The sequence below is a fragment of the Buceros rhinoceros genome, unplaced genomic scaffold, assembly GCF_000710305.1.
Source record: "Buceros rhinoceros silvestris isolate BGI_N320 unplaced genomic scaffold, ASM71030v1 scaffold35534, whole genome shotgun sequence".
Lineage (NCBI taxonomy): Eukaryota > Metazoa > Chordata > Aves > Bucerotiformes > Bucerotidae > Buceros > Buceros rhinoceros.
The window spans coordinates 20,784-30,895 of NW_010409478.1; the positions used below are offsets into that span (position 1 = coordinate 20,784).

Consider the following 10,112-nt stretch of genomic DNA (forward strand, 5'->3'; position numbering starts at 1 on the left):
AACTAGAAGCATAGATCATTTAAGTTGGGTCTACTGCATTCCTCCTCCCCCTCCCTGTGCTGAGGCTGGCAGTTGTTTAGTCTTGTAGTGCACCAGTTTAGTTCCCTAAACTGTGCCAAGCAAACAAAACCCTCCACCTTTGAGAACCCCTAGACTGTCATCTGATTAATCACATGACTATACAACCAGACAACTATCAAAACCAGCAGAGGATTTCAGTGCAGCCCTGCCAACTTTGCACTTATGAACTGTTCTGAAATTGAACCCGGAAAGCAAATAAGATATGGGGCTCTTGTTACTCATAAATAGATTACTTAAATAAAGGATGTAAAAAAAAAAAAAATCATTACCTGCAGATTGTTGAAATCTACTGTCATTACTTCACAGGGTTCTGTCAGAGGTACGTAACCTCCAGGAATACGACTGAGCTTCTCAGTGGTGTAAGGTTCGACAGTTTCCTCTGAACCAACAGAAGCATACGTTGGACTAAAGAATTGCACTGAATTTGACAAGCACACACCACCAATCTCCTGTGTTCCCACTCTGGGATTAAAGAAAAAAAAGGGGAAGAAATGAAACTTCAAATAATTTGACCAAAAAACCCTCAGGGAATTCTTCCTAGGCTAGCAGGGTATTCTTAAATGCACAGACTGTAAGAATAGAAAAAAACTAAAAAAATAATAAAATAATACTGTGGGGGTTTTGTTACGTTCAGAGCAGCTCTAAAGCACAGAAAATGCATGTCACTTTAAAGAATCAGAAATTGATGCTGTCACTAGAAACCAAGAACTAGCCCAATACGTCCTTTGTCAAAGGCCCCAGACTTTCGCTCCCTTAAGTAGAATTGAGTTTTGAAAAAAGAATTATAAAGAATAATATATCCTGTAATAATAAGAACAAATAAAGTTTTTCTTCTGCTGTGTTATACAAGTATTGAAAGTATTTATTTCAGATGAATAGTCAGAACAAAGATAGACAATATGGAAGAGAAAAATGCATTTTTGAATTCTCTTTGACATAGAACTTCCATATTGCAGTACCTTTCCATATTTATCAAGCACAATCTGTGCAGAATAAGGCATTTTTCATATTTATACAGCTGCAAACAAAGTCTCAGCATTGATTTCTTGGTGCAAAAGGCTTTGGCAACTCAGAATACACATACCTTCTAAGACAGATGATCGATTAGTTTTCTAGAAGCAACCTTATATGAAAAGCTTCAAAGAAGAAAGAATGCTGTAACTGCTTTAATCCAATTACATACACTGTCGATCCCTTAGGTTTGAGGTCTTAAGATAAAATCTCATTTCAAAGAAAGGGTCAGGAAGTTACAGGAGACAAGTCTTGCACAAGCTACAATTCAGATTATTCTGAAAAAGCTCACTTGTCTGTGAAGGACTTGAGGCTTCCCGTTTAAATGACCGCTATCAAGCAAATCTACATTCTCAGTGAGATCCAGCACTCAAATTCAAATGACAACCAGTCAAATTTCTAATTCTATAACTATTTTTAATTCTGAATCACCTTCTCGAGAACCTCACCTCACCCCCTGCAAAAAACCTCCCTTCAACTAAGCATGACTAATGACTTCATGGGCTGTGTGATGATCTCATCAGATACAGTCATCTCCTTGAAGCTTCCAAATGCAGAATTAGTTGCCTTTGGTCATAACCTAGCTTGGACAAATATATTTTGACCATAACACATAGCGAAAATACAAAAATGAATCGACTCCATCTTTGGAGCAGATTCCCTAGCAATAGAAGTATGTGACTTGCATGTCATAAGTGACACACAGATAGCACGAAGTAGTAAATAAATACTAAAAAAATAAAGCAACATTATCAACAGTTGGAATCTTCTCACCTGCTCAGTGAAGTAACTTACATATTTTAACAATAAGGAAGAAAATGTCTTCTATGTTTGAAATCAAAACTAGGTATTATTTTAAAAGAAATACTACAACTAAAAGAGAGCAGCTGCTGTATGAAAAAAAAAAAAATACAAGTGACGTTTTTCTTCTTCCTACAGCATGTAAGTAATGTGGCAATCATTCCAGTCCTGCTAACCACCTGACCTTAAGCCATACTATTCGAATGGATTGTTAATTCAACAATCCAAAGTTACACTGTATTCATCTTCATCCTATTTAGATTTTTGAAAGGAACAACCAATGCCACGTTTCAAGGCAAAACCACATCTTCTAAATGGTGAACAATTAAATTCTAAAAGATAGTTCTTCTATGACCACCTACTATGGGAACTTCCTTCTCTCTGGCCATTGTCCAGGTCTACCGCATTAGAAAAATGACTGACACAGCTCGGCTGTTTTTTATCTAGTACACTGAAGCTCCTGTAAAGTTAGTGTTTTCTTTAATCTACCACAAGACTAATCCTAAACAAAATACATCAAGTCCAAACCCCTCAGACAGTGACTGGCTCCATACAGTGATACTGTTCCAGAAGATGAGAATAAAAATGAGTATGAAAGTAATTTGATACGCAGTCAGAACTGGTCTCAGTGAAGAAACCCTACTGTATGCTAGTTCAGAATTAGGCAAGTACATCTTCAGAAAGATAATGCTAGGTGGGGTTATTAACACTTTGGCTTTACAAAATCCTGTCCTTATCCTTTGAAAGGGTTAGATCCAGCAGTGAGGAATGGAGCAGATGATAAAGAGGGTAAAATGAGGATAAAGGCCAAGTGTTAAGCCAAGAATCTCCAGAGAAGTAATTTTACTGTTAAGAAAATAAATTTATTTAGTATGTGTTAAAGCCATGTATTTCAGCATGATCAAGAGTTTCTGACAAAGTGATCCAGCAAGTCTGTAGTATCATAAAGCACGAAGCAAAAAAAGGAAAAAAAAAAAAGCCTGGAAAAGGGAGGGTGAGAGCAGAGGGTGAAACAGATAATCAGCTATTCTAAATATAAAAAGAACTGTAAATGAAAAGACCTCAGTAAAAACCACTGGACTCTCTTCACAAATAACAAATACGTGTTCAAACTGTGCTAGAGTTTAAACATACCTGTGATGCCTACGTATCTCTTTGCATTCCACTGCCATCCCAAATATTGTAGCACTTGCAGGAATAACTCTGCCGTAGTCTCCAGTACTGATATCTTGATTTTTAGGCTGTGAAAACAACATGCAATGACACAATGTCCTATTTCTACCATTACTGCATAGCCTAGGTTACATTATTAATGAGCCATTCAAGATTACAGTAAAACAGCAGCAAGTTCTTAGTGACTAGAGAAGTTTCTGGTCTTTGTCATTCCAGCTGACTATTAAAGGAGATTCTTAAATACCATATTTCAATATATCCATGCATTGGCTTTTCTTTTCAGTCTACGACCTCCTCTATGTAATTCTAAAAGTATTTTTTAATTTATATTCTGTTAGACTATATTGAAGCATTTGAGGACCCTTCCTTTATGCATCTTTCCTATAATTAACACTAGAGGTTATCAGATCAAATTCAATACAATACAAAAGATTTCAGCGAGATAAGACTTTTTTTAAATTAGCTGGAAATGAGGCAACATCAAGATAAAAGAGAAGTCCTTTTATTTCATAAGACCTAACAGAAGTTAACCCATTTAAGACTCCTTGTCATATTACTTTGCTTAACGTATGCTAGCTAAAATGCAAAACAGAAAGTAAAAATCCGAGACCCAGTGGAATTGTTCAGTTTTCCAAAAATGTTCAAAGTTGGCAAAAACAAATTAAGAACATAAGCATACGGCATATTTACTAAATTATAATTGACTGTACCCTAGTGTTATGATAAGAAACAATTTACCATAATTCAGCATTTTCTACTTGGACTGACAATGACTTTCTGCGACTAGCTGGTATCTCAAAATGACTGGGCTGTAATTAAACTTGCAAGAAAACAGTGTCTTTAAAACATGCAGAAATGCTTCTGGTTACTTAGAAAGAGGGGGGAGAAAAGGGAAGAAAGAAAAAAAAGAAATAAAGAGCAATCAAGAGTGACAAGAGTGAACCATCTCTGTATGATGAAAGGTTACATCATGCATTGCAAGGACACCTCTCCTCAGAACACAAGCTCACAGCACAACACATGCAGCTGCCTCATTGCCTTTCACTAAAATCAACTCACAGAAAAAATCCAGATCACTCATTTTTAAAATATCAATAGGCATGAAATATTTACAAGATGGTTATTCCTCATTCATGTATGTCTGTGAATATGTACACGTGTTTGCATATAAACACATACATACACGCACAAATATGCATTAAACAAAAGAGGAATCCCATTTGCACATACATACTCACATCGCCTACCTTTGGTTGTAAAAGTAGATGTTCCCAGGCATGTATCAAGCTCTCCACAATTCCTTCTCCAAACAAACCGGCATCAACCGTTTCTGTGACAACCAAGGAAACTCTAGATAAGAAAAAGAGCACATTAAATATAATGCATACGTTATATTTAACAATCATTCTTTTAAAGAAAACCACCACCATACCAATGTGAGCTCAGGGCAAAAGCTTTTATCAGTGTTACAAAGTTTCAATACAGCCGGGCAATTTAATTCTTCCAACAAATGAGGTTTGAAAATCCTGTTAGAAGTTATTCAACATGGAGATGAAAAGAGAACAAACATTGAGCAATAGTTTACCACAGAGCTTCTTGTTCAGCACGTATAAATAAATTGTGTGGGAAGAATCTAGCCAAAATAGGAAGGTGTTTCAGCCTGGGCACGCAGCCAGTAATACTGCAGAATATGTATTTTGACTAAATCTTGTGCAAGAGGATGAATCCACACGTGTGTGTGAAAAGGTTAAAGAACCCAAAACTATAACTAGTGCACAATAAAATTCCAACACAGACTAACGGACCCTAAAATCCTAAATGCTTTGGATTTAAACCAAAAAACATACAGCATGATAAGACCCTTCCAGAACAGTAACAACTTATTTCTAATAGTGACATCCAATAACTCACCATATACACTAAGAGGATACATATGATCAGTTACTGTAGCTCAGCTGACACAATTAGACAAGGCTTGACTGGCACGCTAGGCCACCACAGCTTCACCAGTTCAAATTATGTGACTGTACCATCACCAGACACTCTATTAAATGTTAGTAATTAAAAGACAATGGATTATTTCCTTCCCACGTTTAATGTGAATCCCTAGTAGTGGTGACCAGAAGTGACAAACCTGTTCTTTGCATATACCAAAGCAAAAATCCCAACAGATTTCCACCTGCTAGAAATGTACAGATCCTCCTGAAGAACCCCTGCTGAATGAGATAGTGACCAAGGAGGAGCAGGGTAGCATAAAAAGCCTAGATCACATATACCGAAAGCTGTAATGCTGATCAAGTCCTCATTTGGCAAGAGCAATTCCAAGCTGCTGATTTGTCCCAGTAGTTCTTACTATGCTTTAGAAGACATTACTTAATATCAGAAAAAATAAGCTACTTAATTTTCCAAAGCACATGGGTCTCTGCTACGCAGACAGGTGGGCAGATTCTCATGGGACAAACTGCAACACCCTTCCACTGAATTTTACTCCAATATTTAAGGCCACACTCAAAGCCCTGTGGACCTCCCCCATGGCAGGGTGCTGACATTCACAGCAGGAGTCAGCCCCTCCTTCCAGAGGAAAACACCCAGGAACCACTGCACATCATGTGGCACCTTCTTCCCACCCCCAGCAGCACTCTCCTTAGGGGACAGAGGGGAGGAGAGGATTTTCCCCCACTCCCTGTTGAGAAGAGGCAGTCTGCAATTTCTGATCTCTCTGAGAAATACAGAAGCTGATGTGGAGTTGCAGGGCTGTGGTACTTCCCAGCAGTGTCTTCCTTTGCAAGCCCTATTACACACCTCCATCCTACTCATGGGCTGCAGAACCGAGCCGCAAGTTGTTAAGTACAGAAGTGTGTTAAAGTGACTTTTACCATGTACTAATCTAATTTCTCTTTTCCTATTGCAATATAATTGCCTATGCCTGAAAGCTCCCACCACCAAAGAATTACACTCCTTAATTTATGTCATGTTGATCTACCACAGAAATTAGTGTGATCTAAAGAACATGTTACTATTTCTGCACTGCTCTACAAGGACATAAACCAGGGAACCTTCTCACATTATGGGTAATATGTTAGGCAAAGATTTTTCCAGCTTAGCTCACAGGGTATTTTCCGTTTTCTCGAAAGTAAGGAAAATAATATCGCAACAGAGCGCAACAACGTACCTTTCAGGTATGTGCTTTGGAATTTCTATATCAAGTGACTTCAAATGCAGAAGTTTGATCTCTCTTTCCATATTATTTGCTGCCACCACATCACGGGCAAGTTCATACATGGTTTTTGATAATTCACAGGCATAGACAAAAGATGCTCCTGCTTTTTTTGCAAACATACTGGAAAATAAGAACCATGGCTTTTCCTCTCCAGTTTAAATCATTTAGGTAAAGCATGACAAGATAGTGAGTTTTCTTAAGTTAAATTTTTCTGCACCTGCTTCATATTTCTAAAAGAATCAATTCAAGTCTAAAAATCATCATTAAGTGAACTAGTATCTCTTGTGTAAACACTGATATCGCACAAATGGATATCCTCTTGATATGCTACCACAAAAAATAAAAAATACAGGTAGCATAAGGTTATTCCCCCAGCTATGCTAAATCCAGTCTTTATACTGGACTCAGTACTTAAAGACAGGACACATAACATTACAATTCCAAAACCAACACGAGTAATTCGATTTAAACAGCAGTTATTGACACAAAAAGCATCTGGAACAAATAACAAAAAAGGGTTCAAAAGGCATTACTAGACACTAACCTCCAGACTCACTGACTTCTGAAAGCTTTGTTTCCTTTCTTTAGCTTTGCCTCAAGTAAAAATTTTGATAGACAACAAACACATATCTATTAAGTTCATGTTAAACATGCACTTACGACACACCTCAAAATTCCAGTTCCTGTTCCAATATCAAGGACAGATTTGCACCCTGAGCAGACAGCATTCTCAATTGCTTTTCGGTAAGTAAGGTTCCTCTTGGTGTCATTGAGCATGATGAAGTGCCAGCGTTCCACAAGCCAGTTTGCAACACGGTAAAAATTCTCCTTTGCATCAGCGAAGTCTGGGTTAAGCTTCACTGCTTTATGAAAATATCCAGCTGCTTCATCTCTGAAGCCCATTCTAATTGTAAAAATGACAAACATCAGTGAGTCTGTAAAGTAGTTTGACACCAGTTAAAAGGCAACAGAAATATTTTGCATTAGTGAGAAAGATAATCTTTAGAAATATTGTTATTCCCGTAGGAAAAAGAAAGATTTACAGCTCTACATCAAATCACTTAAAAAAGCAAAGGTAGTTCAAAAGTACCATTGCATACACTGGTCTTCATCCACTACTACATCCCTTGATGAGGCAGACCGGGTTCTTGTAAGGAACTTGCTGCTACACTATGAGAGCAGCAATTCTGCAATCCAGCCTCGCAGATTTTCAAGCCAAGAGAATGCTACAAACCCCCAAACCACTTTACCGTATTTAACTGGAACATACTGCAAAACAACCAAATTTTGAGCTGCCAGCACTTTGGCAATTTTGAGACTAAATTGTGAAGCAAATTTGTATGATACCTATTAGTATATTCTCAAATCAGACAGCACTGAAAGAACCAAGGTCTATGAAATGCAAGAAACACGTACATTTTAATACAATGCTGGGAGAGCTGTTCCTTTAAAGTAATCAAAAGCAAACCTCATTAGAACTAGCAGGGTCCACAACCTATGACTTCAATCTTAAAATTCCAGTCTCAGAAGACCTTAGCACCGTGATTTGCACCGACTGGAGAACGTAGGAAAAGAACACACTAATAAATAGAAGCATAAGCTCAAGCCATTTAAGAACAGCCCTACTCAACACAGTATACACAACCGGCCTCGTCACACGCCTGTGTTATGTGTGACCTCAAGAAGGCCCAGAGAGTATTCAAAGGCAGTAGTTCTCAGGGATCTAACCGGAAAGAAAGGAAGAACTTCAAAAACTGTATGTTAACCAGAACAAGAGTTAACGTAGTGACTCTGACCAATTTTGGTCTATTTTTTTTGTTTAGTAATTCCTTAATAATTTGTTAGAAAATATCTAAAGTTAGTGCTTTTACTTTTAAGTTTCAGTAAAAGTGCTTTTATTTCTTTATTTTTTTTACTTTTGCTGTGATTGTCAACGTTTATTTTAGCACTGGCTGCCCTGTTTTTGAAGTTCAACAGCACACACTATACAGCATTAAGCATATTGTTACATTCTCTTCTAAGAACATTTTATGTGCTCTGCTGAATTGAGGCTTGTTTATTAACACACAATACTAAATGCGAGCCTTACAAAAACTGAACATATATCACTACAAACCTGAAAAGATGTTCTCCCATACTATTACATATCACTTCATCATTTGGATACAGTTCAAGTGCTTGTTCGTAGCAGTTAAACAGATCTGGAATCCGTGACAGAGAATCTAACTCTTCTGCCCATTTAAAAAGAGTAAACTGAAATGTTTCCTAGAAAATAAAAACATATACCACTGAGTTGCTGGTAGTCACCAGAAGCAGGGAACTGGGCCCTGAAAAAAGCTATAGGTATCCTGACATGCTCCTGAACCCCCACATTTCGCTAAGCAGATGCAATTTTTTGCTATCAATCCCAAAACAGCTGGTTCACTTGAAGAAGCAGAAACGAGCTCTTGGGTATGCACACAGAGTTCTGTCACCCAGCAGCATATACTAAGAGCCTGTGTGTATATTAATGCATGCTGCACTACCAGCCAATGCTAACCAGGCCCTATTTTTATTAAACTTAGTTGACACACACAGACTAAAAGAAAAGCGTATCAAATCCCTTCCCGTAGGCATACGGAGCTTATTAAATGTTGTCTCCATTATTACTGTGTTCTGATTTTATTTTGAAGTCTGACTAGGAAAATCAGTTACATACAATAAATCACAAGCACAAAAAGAGTCACAAAGGAATGTAGCAAGTAAAATCGTTTCAAGCAATTCAAAGAGCACTTACTTTGACGCTAGTTTTTAACTCAGGAGCTAGATTTAGCACCAGGAGATAGTGTGCATATGCAGTTCCAAAATCCTGGTCCTCCAGGCAATGCTGAGCACTCTGCAAAGACCTGGAAACCAACTCCCGCCTGCTGGCCTCCCGACCACCTCTATGGTTATAATGAATTTTAGAGTTGGAGTTGGGCATTCTGAAGGATGGAAATACTTGCTCTTCCTTAAAAATTAAAAGAGAAAAGAAGTTGTTTATACTGTAGGCCAAAAAGGTTGAACACAAAGCTGACAGATCAAACAACATTTTAATTTTCACTGGCATTGGTAAGGGCATCCTCCCCCACCGTCAATCCTAAGCACTCAAAACCACGCTCATCTGTGTGGCCACTGAAAATTCCATCAGCTTCAAGATGAGAGTTCATGATGTTAAAGTCAAGTGTGCATCACGTTTACGCTAGACCAGGTCCTGGAAACAACTTATGCTTCTTTGCTTTTTTAAACTAACTTTTGAAATACATATTTTGGCATGTCTCTGACCAAATAGTTTTGTACACTGGAAGTTCGTGCACCCCAAAGTTTCGTCATCAACCACAAAATCTGCAGGTTTAAGACTTTTCAACAACAGTATCTTCACAAAGCAGACTCCCAGGAAAAAAGCTAATGAGCTCACAGCCTATTTTACACAAGGCAACCTGACAATTTTTCCCCTTAAAAAAACGGTAAAGCATTAACAGAATCAATATGCACATTTTTACAACGGGTTACCATTTAACTTTCAATGCTTACTTTCATGAGAGGCTCTAACACCGCCTTCAGGATTCTCAGATGTATCCTAAAGCTGAAGAAAGTGAACGTTACATGGAGAAGGAGTGCAAGGACACAGCATCATCGCAACTAGGATAATTTTTCTTAAAAAAAACACCAAGCAAACAAGGGTCACGTCTCAGGTGAACACCAGCCATTCACTCGGGGGTTGCGAAAACAGCAAGGGCCGTGCAAACGCGCCTGCCCGGGGGCAGAGAGAAGCAGGGGGCCGCGGTGACCGGCGGGGAGCGCGGCG

General features: G+C 38.2%; 1 protein-coding gene across 1 annotated transcript in view; it reads right to left on the reverse strand.

The window, feature by feature from the left end:
• Positions 1-9,248, reverse strand: part of PRMT9 (protein arginine methyltransferase 9) — a 17,142-nt gene extending 7,894 nt beyond the window's left edge. Inside the window, exons 1-7 of the mRNA XM_010135245.1 lie at positions 9,063-9,248; positions 8,403-8,551; positions 6,954-7,190; positions 6,239-6,406; positions 4,314-4,416; positions 3,028-3,134; positions 351-543 (exon numbers count right to left, since the gene is read on the reverse strand). Of these exons, the coding sequence (XP_010133547.1) occupies positions 351-543; positions 3,028-3,134; positions 4,314-4,416; positions 6,239-6,406; positions 6,954-7,190; positions 8,403-8,551; positions 9,063-9,248 (1,143 nt within the window). The remainder of the gene's footprint in view (positions 1-350; positions 544-3,027; positions 3,135-4,313; positions 4,417-6,238; positions 6,407-6,953; positions 7,191-8,402; positions 8,552-9,062) is intronic.
• Between the last annotated feature and the right edge of the window lie 864 nt (positions 9,249-10,112).